Raw genomic sequence first — 15,852 nt, forward strand, 5'->3', positions numbered from 1 at the left:
GGGGAAAGACTGCATAGTCTTTCTAGATGCCCCTTTCTAGTATCTGCCAACCATGAAAGATTAGGCATCTAGGTGGCACAGTTGGTAAAGAATCTGCTTGCCAATGCAGGAGACGCAAAAGACAGGGGTTCAATCTCTGGGTCAGGAAGATCCCTTGCAGAAGGGCAGGGCAACGCACTCCAGTCTGCTTGCCTGGAGAATTCCATGGACAGAAGTGCCTGGTGGACTATAGTCCGTGGGGTCGCAAAGAGTCTGACAGTACTGAGCAACTGAGCATGCATGTGCCTAATATTTCCAGGCTCTGGACTGGATGTCAAGGTGACAGGCTGACAGAATAACTGCTCGCCCGGTGCTGGGAGCTGCCGAGAAAGAAACCAGACTTCCAGGCTGCAGCCCTCTCTCACCCGCAAGCTCTGGATGCTCTTCTCATCCCGGTCGTCATCCCTGTAGAATTTCCCCAGGACGACTTTGAGGTCTGCCGTCTTGATCACGGTGACCCTGCCCAGGTCGGTGACGCAGTGGGCAGCCACCACCACGGTGCGCTCGTTGACCAGTGCACCGCTGCAGACCAGAAACCAGGCATCCTTGGGCAGACTGCCCCCGTGCACCCCGCCGGCCCTCCTGTAGATGGCAGCCTGCCACGGCCAGCGCGTGCCCTGGGTCTTCGGAGCAGAGACGTTCTCGGTTTTCCCACAAACTACGGAGAAAGCACCAGCTCAGTGAGATAAACTCAGACCTTCCCATCTAGAGGGGAATGTGTCAATCAATCAACAGAGCACATATCTGGAAAGGTGGGCCCTACAGGTGTCAAGACCACAGAGCATCTAACCTTTTTTTTTTTTTTTTTTTCCTTTAAATACTAATCAACCACCTTAACATGCTTGACTATAAAGTCGAGGGTTATAACTGGGAGTCTTACCATCCCAGGCACTTACTGGGTAAGTTGTCTAATCTCTTAGAGCCTCAGTCTTCCTGCCTGCAAAATGGATACTGTAATCACAACTAGGTTCTTGCAGAGAGTGGATGAGATGATGTATATAAACAGACTCAAAATATCATGACTACTGCTATAAAGATGACCACCTCGAACTAAGCCATACTCTTCTCCTCTGACAAAAAAGGATGGGGGTAGTAGCTTAGTATGTGCAAAAGCCCATTCCAGACATTTCCATGTATTATCTCAGTAATCATTATTATAACCTGTAAGTAACTGATACCTCATACTTATGAATAATAACGTAATTAATACCATTGGGTGATGAGGATGAAAACGGGGGCTCAGGTAACCAATATGACATAACTAGAAGTTCTCTGGCACTTTTAATCCCTTCCCCACATGGTGTTTAATGACTGTTCTGTCCCTTTTCTCCAAGTAAATATGATAAAATCATCCACAAGAAAGCATGCCCCCTCTTCCTCAAAAATTCATCTAAGATTTAATCATCTCTCCAAATAAGTTTAGCCAAAGGAAGGAAACTCTAACTGTGGAATTTCAGACTTCACCAAACTGGGGGAAAGTATTAGAGGACTATTCTTTTGGACCAGGATTTTTTCCCCAGCAGTCTTCAACAGGGTCAGGGGCTTTTCATAGGCAGCCATGAGAGATGCAAGCTGTTTTAGTGCGAGGACAAGCCTTGACTCACTAGGGATGCAGGATGGGGCACGGCCACTCCACTTCCCAGTCCTTAGACACGTCCTCCGGCTGCTGCCCAGGCGGCGATAGAAGGGTGAGATGCACTCGTACTGGAGCTGGGTGTGCAGATGTTGGTACCCAGGCGGCAGGTCTCCAAAGGGAAGGACTGGCTTCTTGGTAGGGGCGTCCTGCAGTTTCTGCTTGCTGAAGGCTGATGAGTATAGCTGGTGTAATGGCGTCTCCCTGCATCACGGCAGAGGGGCCCGGAGAGAGAGGAGGGCAGGAGACAGTCATTACAGCCCTTTTAGTATCCATGCCAAGCGCCACGAAGATGTTCAGTTACGAAGGAAGAAAACAATAGCTATCTCATCCTCTGTGTGTGGGTGATTCGCTCTCCCTTTCTCCCCTCACCTCTCTCTGTCTCTGTCTCTCTCACACACACACACATATCTCTTCTACCCCTGAGCAGATTTTCTTGCACACTTCAACCTTCTATTTATTCCTCCATTTCCATTTCTGGCATGCCTCCAGCTACCCAGGGTTTTAACCAAAGAGCATAATATCTGACATAATAGCTGCTTTCCAAAGGTACGCTATACATGCACACACACACACACACACACACACAAATTAATTGTGAAATTAAACAAGAAAAGAAGTTAATTTCAAGGAAAGAAATCCAAGTGACTGCTCTGCTCTAACTATTATCATAATGGAGCAATATAAGGAATTGACTCGAACTAAACTGTGTTGATAGAGTAGCTTGATTTAGCAATTAACGGATATAATTAGTCCACCTCAGAGAATAGAACCTTCTCTCAGAGCGCATTGATTGGGAGAAATAAGAAGCGCTGTGTGCAAATGTGAAAAGGCCTTTTAAATGAGCCCTGAAGTTTAAGCCCCCGAGACCACTCTGGGGTTCTTGGGAGAGAGGTATGCATACTACACAGCTTATGCTCATTTTATATCAGTGCATAATGACTATTAACTGACAAGTTAGATTTCCTTTAGGAATCAATGTTTTCATTCCTGTTTAATGCATGGAGAAAGGAAGCCCAGAGAGGTAGGTGGGGATGCTGAAGGGCACACAGGAAGCTAAGACAGGACCCCAGATAGCACTGGGCAGTCACGATTCTCTCCTGGTGAGAATACCATTGTAAGAAATGTTTCACATGTCCGTACAATGCTTTGCTCAGAGCAAATATTCCACCTACATTGATTCCATTCTACAAATCTTTAGCTCATATTTAGAACCAGCTCTGTAGCTCAGGGGGCTTTTGTACTTGCAGACAAGCTCAGGTTTTGGCCACTGAAGCTTCGCATTGCCTTTGGGGGTTCCTGGATGAGTCTGCTGAAGACCGTCATATCCTTGCCCCAGCAGTGAATCTTCCAGGGAGATATTTGCCTTACATTTAATCCTTAACAATTCCTAGAGGCAAACGTTAGTGTGATTGCCCTTATTTTTGAAAAGAGGAAACTAAGGGCTCTGCAAGTTTAGGAATCTGCCCAAGAATAGCCAGCACTAAAGAGAGATGACGGAACCAGCACTTGAACCCGTCCATCCAATCCAGCCGTTCACTCATTCACTATTGTGGGGGTGTCCACCATGCGGCAGGCGCTATTCTAGGTACTAGGAGTTCAGCATAAACTAAACAGAAAATGTTCTGCACGCGTAACTTTCAGTTTTTTGGTGGGTTGTGAGGAGACAGAAATTGAACAAATAAACAAGCAAATGTCAGTAGGACAATAGGTGAAGATGGATGCCCAGGTGCAAATTGGAGATCTCTGTAAAGGTCAGAGAATACTGGGTAAAGAAGTCAGCTCAGCAGTCAGGGTGGAGGCAAGGGTGCTATCCTTTTTAAAGGACGGTCATGGAGGGTCTCTCTGCCAGGTAAAAACTGAGTAGGGAACTGAAGGAAGCCAAGCATTAAGCCTCGTTGAAATCCAGTGGAAGCAACTTCCCTAGCTTGCCACCAGGGGTCCCCACCTCTGTCTTTTCAGGAGAAAGACTAGGTGGGCTCCCCGCCCAACCCCGCCCCTCGCCCCGAGGCTTCACATCCTTCATCAGGGGCTAGTCATTCATCTCTGGTTCCTAGCTCCACCAGCCTGCTTTATCTGATTGATCACTACCAAGGACATCTTTCTAAGCCACGACTGACTGTGTTTGGTAGGAATGCCATCTCCCTAAAAGCTGCATGATAAATACGCAGTCATTTTAGAAGGACTCAAGTATTAAAATCCAGCTCCTCAAGGGCCATCTTAAAGTCTGGCTTCCCACCAGCCACTGACTTTCCCACGATCCAGTGAAACCTGTACATATTCCAACAGTTGCTACCTCTTGGCTAAAGGCAGCTAGCTAATAAGCCTCATCTAACAGGCCCTTTTCTTTCCTGGCAAGTCAACACGGAGTGTCCCTAAGAAACCTCAGACTGTCTTTGGCCAAACACAAGTAGGGAAAGGGGGTGGAGAAAGGAATGGTCATTTGCCTTTAAAGCAGAGTTCAGGTGTTTCAACCTCACCTTGACTGAACCTGCATTGGAAGAACTTTCCGTCTCACCAGGTCTGAGATCTTTGGTTCTCGGCAGGCTAGAAAGAAAAAGATAAAGCTGCATAACCTTTTCCATACTAACTGTTCACACCATGAATTCAGATTCATACCTGACCACCCTCTCTGGACACCAGTGCACATTCCCCAGGCTCTCAGAAGTGAGACGTATCAGCCAAGCATGAACAGCTCGCTTAGCAAAAGAGCATCCTGAGAGACTTCCCTGGCGGTCCAGTGGTTAAGAATCCACCTGCCAATGAAGGAGAGCCAGGTCCGATCCCTCATCCAGGAAGATCTCACATGTTGCAGTGCAACTAAGCCTGTGAGCCACAGATACTGAGCCCATGCTCTACAGTCTGTACTCTATAACAAGCGAAGCCACCCCAGTGAGAAGCCCACGAGTGCAACTGAGACCCAGCATGGCCCAAAATAAATAAATGAATTTTTAAAAAACAGAGCATGCTGAATTTCATTTATTAATACAATGGCATCCCCCTTTGAAGAACCCAAGTAGAATAAGAATGTCTGCAGAGCTGCTCCACCCAGGTGATATGAAAGTGTGAAAGGATTAGTCACTCAGCTGTGTCCGACTCTTTGTGACCCCATAGACTATAGCCCACCAGGCTCTTCTGCCCATGGACTTCTCCAGGGAAGAATACTGGAGTGGGTTGCTATGCCCTCCTCCAGGGGATCTTCACAACCCAGGGATCAAACCCGAGTCTCCTGCATTGCAGGGCAGATTCTTTCCTGTCTGAGCCACCAGGGAAGCCCAGTGATATGAAGCAATAGTAGTTAATAGAATTATCCATTTACGTAAATAGTATTAGCAAACTAGATCAATATGGAATAAAAGCCAAGGGCAAGGTTCTAAAATGTAGCCCAAGATAGGAAATCACAAGGTTCTCATTTAAAACTGAACAGCAGTGTCAACCAACAATAAGTCTTGAGTAACTGATTCCTCCAGGTCCTTTCTCTGCAATTAAGGCTTCTAATGATCCTTTGAGGGCAACTCAAAGCCTGGTTTAGTTTTGTTGAAGTCTCTCTTTCTTCACAAGTGAAAAGGAATCCTTCCCATCTCACTTTCCCAATCAAGCAGCCAACATTTGTCTAATTAGCAACCTAGGGAACTCTAGTTGTATTAATTTGTAAGAGAAGGGTTGACAAAAAATCTCCAAGGACATAGGTAACACCATTTCCATACCTAATGAAATCAAGACTCATAGTCTGTGCTGGTGGGGATGAAGGTTGCTCCTGGCTTAAGTCTAAAGTCTTTCTTTCACAGACTTCCTCTTTCATTCCTTTTCCCATGATTCAGGTTGTTGACAAACACTCAGAAGGCAAAGTGGAGGACTGAAGCAATCATCTGGATAATCTAGGCCAAGGACATGCTTTTCTTCAGGAAACAACCAGTTAGTTGTGTGTGTGTGTGTGTTACTTGCTCAGTCCTTCCACCAAAAAGAGCTATTGTCGACTTGGAGCAACAAGTGAATCAATTTGATAAGAAACTACGGGGCTTCCCTGTTGGTTCAGTGGTAAGGATCCACCTGCCGATGCAGGAGACACGGTTTGATCCCTGATCCTGGAAGATCCACATACCATGGAGCAATCAAGCCTGTGTGCCACAGCTACTGATCCCGGAAACCTGTGCTCTAGAGCCTGGAAACCTCGCCCACTGAGCCTACCCACCCTAGAGCCCGTCCTCCGCAACAAGGGAAGCCACTCCAACAAACAGCAGCCTCCGCTCTCCACAACCAGAGAAAAGCCCGCCCAGCAACGAAGACCCAGCACAGCCAAAAACAAATAAAAAGTAGATAGATAAATAAAATTGCACACACACACACACATATATATATCAATATATACATGATATATGTATAAAAGAAACTACACATGCCTACTGTCATGGAGTCAGGTCCAAACTTCCTTATGCAACGTCCCATTTGTTCTGGTCTCAAACTACCTTTTAAAATTTACCTCCCAGATTCCCTGATTGACTCATTTTTTTACTTACCATGATTCTTTCACTTTACACTTTTTGTCTTTCAACTGGAATATCGTCCCAACTCCTCTTTATCTCAATAAATCCTTCCCTGCTTCCCAAACGGGCTCCAGTCCTCCTTGCTACAGGAGAACTGGAGCTCATATTTCTCAGAATACACACCACTCATTTGCTCTATAACTGTCCTTTGAATGTTCAAGGGTTTATTGTCTTTTAAAGATGCTTTTAAACATTTTAACATTTCAAACCTCCCTCCACACAGGCCGGCAGGGATGATGTGTCTATTGTGTCTTTTATTTCTTGCATTGATTTAATGTTGCACAGAGAGTAGATAAATGTAGCCATATAAATGCATATTAATTGTTTCAGTTCTATCCTTGGGGTTACACATAAAAAACTCAGCCTTGTCATCTCTCTAAACTGCTCTGATAACTACATCACTCTTCTTGATCACATCAAGACATTGTGATGAGGATAAACTGGTCCTTTGGCGGTCTAAAAAAGATGCACATGTTTTATGGATGGTTTTCAAAATAAGAATAATATACGATTTCAGTAAGAACTTAAAAGAGACAGGCAATTTTTTTCCCCAGGGCTTCAAAAACAGGTAGGGGAGCTACCAAAATGTTCAGCAACTCCACTTATCTCTACAGACTTCAGAAATATTTGCCAGTCACCTTTTATGCAGATTGGCTGTTTCCCTGACCACTCTCCATTCTGCTGGCAAGTTCTCATCTCATTACCACTGAGAACATAGGAGCTGTTACAAAAGAAGGTCAGGACGGTGCCGATTTTTGCATAGTGCCCATGGATAAGCCCAGGGCCTCCTGTAATTTTCTTGTACCCATTGACTGGGTCCCCAGGGTCTGAGCAGTTTCTTTCTTCAAGGACTGAAAGTGAAAAGAAAAGAAAAGGAGCGTTATTAAGAGTCTGAAGCATTCCATTTTAGCACTGAATCTTTTCACGTCTCATTGAATTAAAAATGCAGTGATATGGAGCCTGCTAACAATGGTACTCAAAGGAATTACCAAGAGAAAACGCATAACATAAAAATGCATGCATTAGACATATCTTCTTGTTTTAACAATTTATTCTTAAATTGAGAACTGTTTCACACCATATATATATATATATATATACATTTGACACCACATCAGGCTCTCATGTATTCACATTCATTTGCTTCCCAAATTGTGAAATCTGGACAGGCCTGGACAAAATAAACATTTTGCCTAGATTTTATGCTCAGTATGCAAGGATTGTTGGTATTCAGTATTGTAATATCATCTTCTTCATTCCCTAAAGCTTGGGCAATTAAATCAGACTATTCAGTTTCCTATTTGTGTTGTACCCAGAAAGTAGAATAGATTAGAAATGAGAGTACATTTATGAATTTAGATTTTCTATTTCATCTGCCAGAACACTGGGTGTGTTAAAAGTTGTAATTGAAAAACACTAGAGGCAATATAAATTCAGAGATACAACAAATTCCCTTAATCTCCAAATAGAACTTTTCATCTAAACATTTAACAATACTCATTATAGGAGATCTCTATTCTCTCATTCATACTGCACAGCTACTTAGAGTAAAATTGGCATCAACAAAGCTATCCTGAGCACCGAACAGGATATTAGATATATCCTGGAAATATTCGATCAGCTAGACAATATATTTTTCTCAAATGGATTATGGTACAATACTGAATATTACTTGCCTAAGGATACAGAGTAAGTCCCCTTAGAATTCAACCTTTAATTACTGAGTTTAGATAACAATCACTCCATCAGGCTCTCTAGTCTCTTTTTAATCATTTTTCTAAGATATGGGCTCATCCCTATAAAACAGGGGCTTTCCCAGGTGGCTCAGTGGTAAAGAATCTGCCTGCCAATACAGGAGACACACGTTTGATCTCTCATCCAGGAAGATCCCCTGGAGCAGGAAATGGCCACCCACTCCAGCATTCTTGCCTGAAAAATCCCATGGACAGAGGTGTCTGGCGAGGTAGCAGAGTCAGACACGACTGAGCACATTATAAAACAGTCTCCACACAACTCAGTTACGCATCGGACATTCTTTTCTTCCCTTAAGTGTCCCAGTTACTTTTCAAATAACCTGCTTGCTTGCCTCCAGGCAAGAAATGAATATCCATTCATATAACGCTTCTATAATATTTCAGAACTAAAAATTAATACATTGTTCCTATGTGCAATTTGGCAAAGTTCCTAAAACTGGTCAAGCTCCTGGTTTGTCTACTCTAAGACTGCTCATAGCTCACATGACAGATGATCTCAATGACACTCTGTGCTTTGGACTATGCATTCTGAGCGATCTCCCTGGTGGTTGATGCCAAAGCCCCATTTTAAATGTCAAAAAGGGATCTCACTGAGTGAGTTGTTTAAAAATACCAAAATGGCATAGAGAAGGCACTGTACTTTTTGAAGCTTCAAGTGGACTCAGAAAAATCCCAGTGCTTATACTTCTAGGAATCCCTGGATGATGTGGAATGAAGAGGCAGAAAGAGCCTTCCATATTGCTTCATTGACGGGCCACTGTCTTATAGTTCAGACTCAGTCGAAGCTGAATACATAGCCCGGAAACAACCGGAAGAGCCCACAGACTTCAATCATCCCAAAAACATATGTCATACCTGCAAGTTTCAGAGAGTGGAATTCGTTGTCAACATAAAAATCAGACAGTGTTTCATAAAAATCTGTGTTACTAGCTTCTGACAAAATTTAGCTCTGGAAACCCTATATTCTCACATGGCAAGAATCAGCTGGTGCAGGGAGGAGCTTCTCTACTTAGACAGGATCACATTCTTGCCTTGGTCACAGTCCCCACCCACCAGCTGTCTGGTGCCCACAGAGATTTCAATCTGTGACCAGTCAGACTATCAAAGGGCTATGACTTGTGTAATTCAAATGTAGCTCCTCATTCCTTTTGAACTTTGCTTGCTAGAGATCACAGCCAAGAAAGACTGAGTGATACTTAAGGCCTGTCCTGGAATACGGAAAGAAAATGAACTAGCCTCTAGCCATGTCAGCCTCAGTTAGAATACAAGAAATCACTTTTCCTGTAAGCCTAATCATTGGATTTTTCTCCGCTTAGAAGTAAGTACCTTCACGGTCCATTAGGCTTCCACTTCATGATCTCTTACGTGTGAGATGGGTCCTATTCCTATTACATTTCATGTGGGTTTAACTGGCAGGAACCTTGGAGAGTTCTCAAGCCCTTCCAGGTAATAAAGCCTCATGACAATCCAGGTTCTTCATGTCATTGAAAAGAGTTTAAAGGAAGATTTAAAGGCCAACAGACTCAGAATATCTAAACACGTCTGCCCAAGGTGGAGGAATTCTGCCACATTTCTATAATTCTTAAATGCATATTCCTTTCTAACATGACATGTCTGAAATTAAAGACACATGCCTACTTTTCTTGTAGGTATACTTCTCTTTCATTTGGTTTTAAGTTATGCTCATGAAATATGACCAGGGTTGAGCAGGATGATGCTTCCAAGGGAAGGTTCAATGGAAGGTGAGACCATGTGGCTGAAATTCAAGAGAAACGTAGATGTTCAAAATAGATTCATAAAGGATTCAGATAATGGAGTTGTCTGACACAACTTAAAAATAGACTGAAAATATTCAAGGAAATAAAATATAAAATTGAGGACTTTGGCAGAAAACTTTCACCTTAAAAAGTAACCCAAGGAGAAATCTAGAACACAAAAGTTATAATGACATAAAGTAAAAAATTCAGTGGATGAGTTTAATAGCAAATCAGATACAACTGAAGGGGACTGACAAACTGAAAGATAGCTTCAAAGAAAAGACTCAGTATGAAGCCTAAGAAACAAAAAGATGAAAAATGTACAGGAAAATGTAAATACATAGTAAGAAGGTTAATAAATACATGTAACTGGCATCCCAGAAGAAAAGAGAGAGAATGGAGGAAAACCAGTATGTAAAGAGATAACAACTGACATTTTTCTGATGAAAGACACTGACCTACAGATTTACAAAGTCCCAACCCAGATAAGTATGAAGAAAATCACACACAGACATAGCGTAAAAAGCTGTTCAAAATCAAAACCAAAGAAAGAAAATTTAAGCAGCCAAAGGAATAAAAGGACTGGAAAAGCATACTTTAAAATAATTGCAGTCATTATCTCTGGTTTGTAACTTTGAGAATGTTTCTTGCTTCTTTCTACTATTTTTTTCAAGTTTTATAATCAGAAAGTGTAGCCATAAGATTTTGTATTTTATAATTTTGTTGTTGTCCTATAGCTATTATTTTTTAAAGTGTCAGGGAGATGGTTTGGGTATCCCCCACTAAGCCTATAAATCTACATTAAGTCTTCATGCCTTTTTTATGTGTGCTCCCAGACCCTCTCTGCCCCCTGCAAATCTCTTTACCATCCTGCATAACCATAGTGTAATCCCATGTTCCATGAACTCAGATTTAAATGTTTTGCCACTAGATTCTGGTGGAAAAATAGTGGCCTCCAGGATCAGATAGCTATACTCAAATACACAGGTATTCAACAAATGTCTGTTTGTGGGTATAAAGAATAAAGGCCAAAATGTACTCATCTTCCACTTAATAAACTAGGGCCTGGGAAAATTAATCTTTTCAGGTCTTGTTTTCCTCATCTACGAAGCAAGATAATAATACTTTTCTGGTTGGTCTGGTTTTGAGTAGCAATTTAAACTACACATAGTCTCTACTTCCTTTGTTTGCCTTTATTTACAAAGCATCCAACTGCCTTTAAAAATCAATTCCCCAAATGCATACACCTTAAAGAAAAATCCATAAAGGAATCTAATTATTGGACCTTTTCAAGTACAAAGCAATACTTTTTGGTCTCTTGGCAATGCAATGGGTTTCCAGATCTGGGTCCAGTGTGTTGATTCAGACTTCCAGGTACACCAAGCATGGTCTCTACATTCATCTATTTTAATCCTGTGTAATGAAGCCTTAAAATTATATTCTTACATCAAACATCTACTGAGCATTAGTCTCTCTTCCCTCATTTATTTCCTGTGCTTTTCAAAGCTATACCTTCTCCTCTGATGCTTTTGAAGGGAATTCTAAGACTTCCTCATCCATCCTTTTCTCTCCCAGTTTAGACCTCTACCTGTTGGGTTCATAGACCATCTGCATCTCATCAGAGCATCTCCCTAGGGTTAGATTTCAAAGCTATCTCTCTTTTCTCCCTGTGGGTTCTCTGTTTAGAAACCTCTGTATCTCCCCACTGAACAGACTCATGATTCTTTCCTATTTGATGTTTCAAGAGCTTTTGATTTCATTTCTCCTCGGTGGGATGGATGTTTTCACACAAAGCCAAATGAGAATTTAAAACATCTGCATCACTGGTGTGAAGGAGCATCAAACTCCTGCTTTGCTAAATAAAATATTCCATAATTAGTCATAAATAGCACATTGTCCTATCACTTTGGGGACTCAGCCTAGGCATATAAACACATTAAGTTTAGCATGCCTTTACATGCTACCTTGTAAGCAAAGGCAGTACTCAGGATGCACTTCTCTGCAACACTGTTTCAGATAAACGTTTTTAAAAAGACCTTCTCTCCCTTGTCTTCTTTGCTCTTCAGGCAGCAGTATTAGGCAGTTCACTGTGGTACCACTTTACAGAGGAGATGCAATGGCTTTGCAGGGCTCTTGTAGTGATCACTGTTGGTGCCCCATCGAGGTCTCCTCTTATCCTTTCCCAAGCTCTGTTTCTATACATGTGCTTTGCTGCTGAGAGCTGGCACCTGCCACCTTCACAGACTGCCCTTGGGCATGGGCACCATCTCGCCCAAATGAAGAGCTAAAAAATGCCTAGATTTTTGGCCCCTTCATGCTCACCCCAGGGTTGCCTATAGCCAGTGACTGATGGGTGCGGAAGCACAAAGGCCCCACTCCTGTTCTTCAAGGTGTGATTTACACTTCCCAGCACCTTATAGGATGGGGCTGAGTCTGGGAGTTCAATTAAAATCACTTATGCTTGGCTTGTTCCTCTTTCCCATTTTCCTTCTGCAACTTCCTTAGTGGTAGATCCTGAAAGTATTCCCTTTAATAAATCATGTGGACCCAAATGTGGCTCAGGACCTGGTTTGGGGAGTTTTGCTGTTTTCTTAGCCCTGGGCATCAGAACCCTTCATGCCTCCCCATGGCAGCACTCCTGGGAGTGATGAGAAGCCCAAGAGGTGGTTAAGTCAACCCCTGGCACGGGGCTTGCTTGGCTTTCCGCACTCCTAGGAGATCTTGGGGAGGACGACTGGCAGGGCAACTAGAAAGGTCACATCTCATCAGAGGGTCTCCAGCCTCCACAGATAGTCTCAGACTCCAGCATCCCATCCCCCAAGCTCCATCAGCAGGGCTGTTTTGACCTGAAGGGAACAGGAGCTTTAAGACATGGACTTCCCCAAGCTGAACAGTGTGGACCCAGAATACACCATCCAAGGATTCTCCTTACTGATTTGCTGCTGTCTGTGTAAAGCCAGGGACCTTTTGCAACCCTGGGGTACAGAGATGGCCCCAGCAATGACTGAACTTCCCATGGGCCTGAACTGTGGGTCTTAGAGTTGGACTTAAGTTGATTTAAAGCAAATAAAGTTATATCCTTTTCTCCCCTGATTGGTCCACTAAGATTCATAGTCAGCATAAGGTATAAGAGCTAAGAAGACCAGGTCCAGAAGGTTTTATGGACCATGACCATAAAAAATGGACATGATGATAGAGACATCAAAAAGTATATCAGGGTACTGTAGAGACATTATAAGGAGAAGCGGCTTTTTGGTGCACACAAATAACACCGCCTTCTTCATGCCCTCTGCTCAGATCAACTACACTGACTATAACAAACGGAAGTTCACACTCTTCATTCCTAATTTAGGGAGACGGTCCATTTCCCATCACCCTAATGATCACAAAATTCAGAGGGCAGATCCAGCTGTGGCAAGAAAGCAGACTGCTTGTTCCATTATATTACTCTATCCTTGCTCACAAAATACCTTTTTATGAATGAATCTAGAATTTCAATACGATACACCAGATTCATGAGTATTTGTCTTTTCCTTTCTTCTCAAAGCTATAAGTTCAAATTTGGAGATAATACATAGAAAAAAGCCCCTAGGAACCAAAGAATTGGTTCCCACCAATCCCACTTTTCTTTCTGGGAGCCCAATATGTCTTTCTGTAAGGGCTTGTGAATTGCCGTTGGCTGTTGGTATCACTGATGACTTTTCTCGCATCCTCTATTCAATGGGCGCCTCCTCTGTGTCCAGCAGAATCAGGTATTGGCAGATGTGCTTCTGTAATTTTCACATGAAAAATTTTCATTTAAACCCAGACAACCCAAGGCCCTCCCCTGCCTTATTAAAATAAGTGCTTATGTAAGCACTTATTAAAAAATGGTTTGAGGCCTTCCAGAGACTTAACCCCCAAGTCTTCAGGGGAATGGAGACACACACATATAATTTTTTTCATTAGCACCATTTCATCCTAAATGACTAGTGTCTAACTTTGCTTATAAAATTATATCAGAACATAGGAAGGTCTAACCAGAGAATAAAGTAAAGGTAATCACTGGGGCCTTAAATAATTTAAAGAGGTGTAGGGGGGCGGGTCTCAGAAAATACTAGCCAACCACAGCAATTGACGGTGGTGTGGGTTGCACCAAAGATTCCATCAGGTACGATTAACTGGGTTGATACAACTCAGCCTTTGTGTTGCCTGAAAGATTACCTCTTAATTTACAGGCAGACACCTGGGTGAAATGGAACCAGGCTCTATTTTAGATGCTTAAGCTAAGAATAATCATTTGGGATTTGTTGGAATCTGTTGTATCACATGTGTGTTCTCCTTGTGATACTAGACAGATATGTTGATACAGAGACTACCATTTAACCAGGGCACATGTTACAGTTAATGCAGCGAGACCAATTGATCAAGGGCACAATTAGGAAAGAGGACGCAATTAGCACAGACCCGGTGATGCTTCCTTACGATGGGAGCAGCCGCTTTCTAACATGTGTCTGAAAAACGGTAGATGGCAGAGGATGACCAAATCCTTCAGATTTGAAGTCCTTTGGGAGACATTATAGGCTCTCTCTAGAAACATTACTGGCATCTCCACTCACTTGTACTACCCCATCTCACAAAGGACTGGGCTGGCTCTTTCACACCGAGAACAGTGTGTGTGTGAGAGTGAAAGAGACAAAAGAGAGAGAGATCAATTCTTGGATTTAACATTGAATCTTTTTAAATCAATAATACAATCATACTTTGAGCATCCTTTAGACAATGTAATCCTGAAATATATGTTACTTAGCATTGATCAATGTCTTACCCAATATTTTAAAGAACCAACCAAATAGTGATCTAGCTGACTTGAGCTCTATAACTCTATTAAGTTAGCTCCTCAGAGAAATATCTTCACAAATTATTTTAGGTTGGGTTCTTCTAGAAGCAGGCTGGGAGAGACAGATTTGAGTGTAAGTAGCTTATGTAGGTGGTGATCCCAAAGAAAAAAAGTGAAGTCACTCAGTCGTGTCCAACTCTTTGCGACCCCATGGACACCAAGCTCCTCCGTCCATGGGATTTTCTAGGCAAGAGTACTGGAGTGGGTTGCCATTTCCTTCTCCAGGGAACTTCTCGACCCAGGGATTGAACCCAGGTCAAGAAGGGCCAAAAGGAGTGTAGGGGAGTAAGACACAAAAGTTTTTATTATTAAGAAAGTTACTACTGGGGGCAATGGAGTTTCAATGCCATTGGGAAACTCTGGGAGACCGTGTAGACTATGCCTCAGAGTCATACTACCCAGAGAGCAATGGATATGAGTTATTACCTACAGACCACCGTCAACTATTTGTTGAAAGATGATGAGATGAACATTAGTTCCTCAGCACTTCAGTCTTTGCTCATATATGAGTCAATGGACTCTGAGAGCCAGAGAAAGCCCTTAGGCAGAGCTGCAGGAGCCTGGGGCTGGAGGTCACTGGGTCAACAGTAATAGTGTTAGCATAATAAAGTCTAGCTACCTTTTGTTTTTCCCAGGAAGGTGGAAGAACCCAGTTTTTACACATGTTTGGTATAAAAAAGGTTAAATTTCTGTTATTTACAAAGTCCACCTTTAGATAAGGAGAGGGAAGAATTAGGGATTAAAATAACACAAACAGTATTTGCATCTGCAAATGAACTTCTATTTGCTTTCCGTTAATATACAATGAGAGCTATGCCAGCGAAGGCCTTTCTCTTTTTTGCTTTTGCTGCCAAGAAACTCAGAATCGCAGACTTTCTGAGGCTGATCATTTCATCTGATGCAAACGTTGGACTTACTCTCTCATCCCATATAGTGTCCTCCTTCTCTGTTCTTGTCCCACTTCTAAACTCTCTTACTTTAATTATTATTTATACCCTGCGTGTGTGTGTTCAGTCGTTCAGTTGTGTCTGACACTTCACAGTGCCATGGACTATAGAGCTTCAGACCCCTCTGTGCATGGGATTCTCCAGGCAAGAATACTAGAGTGGTTTGCCATTTTCGTCTTCCAGGAGATCTTCCCAACCTAGGGCTTGAACCCGCGTCTCTTGCATCTCCTGCATTGGCAAGCAGATTCTTTACCACTAGCACCACCTGGAAAGCTGATTGCTTACAAAAATGGTTTGAT

The 15,852-nt window shown here is 42.7% G+C and overlaps 1 protein-coding gene across 1 annotated transcript in view; it reads right to left on the reverse strand.

Annotated features, from left to right (window-relative positions):
- The window catches only part of PAMR1 (peptidase domain containing associated with muscle regeneration 1), an 80,299-nt gene that overhangs the window by 2,357 nt on the left and 62,090 nt on the right, over window positions 1–15,852 (reverse strand). Inside the window, exons 7-10 of the mRNA XM_055547762.1 lie at window positions 6,855–7,067; window positions 4,153–4,219; window positions 1,644–1,876; window positions 405–697 (exon numbers count right to left, since the gene is read on the reverse strand). Of these exons, the coding sequence (XP_055403737.1) occupies window positions 405–697; window positions 1,644–1,876; window positions 4,153–4,219; window positions 6,855–7,067 (806 nt within the window). The remainder of the gene's footprint in view (window positions 1–404; window positions 698–1,643; window positions 1,877–4,152; window positions 4,220–6,854; window positions 7,068–15,852) is intronic.

The sequence above is a fragment of the Bubalus kerabau genome, chromosome 15 (genome assembly GCF_029407905.1).
Source record: "Bubalus kerabau isolate K-KA32 ecotype Philippines breed swamp buffalo chromosome 15, PCC_UOA_SB_1v2, whole genome shotgun sequence".
Classification (NCBI taxonomy): Eukaryota; Metazoa; Chordata; class Mammalia; order Artiodactyla; family Bovidae; genus Bubalus; species Bubalus kerabau.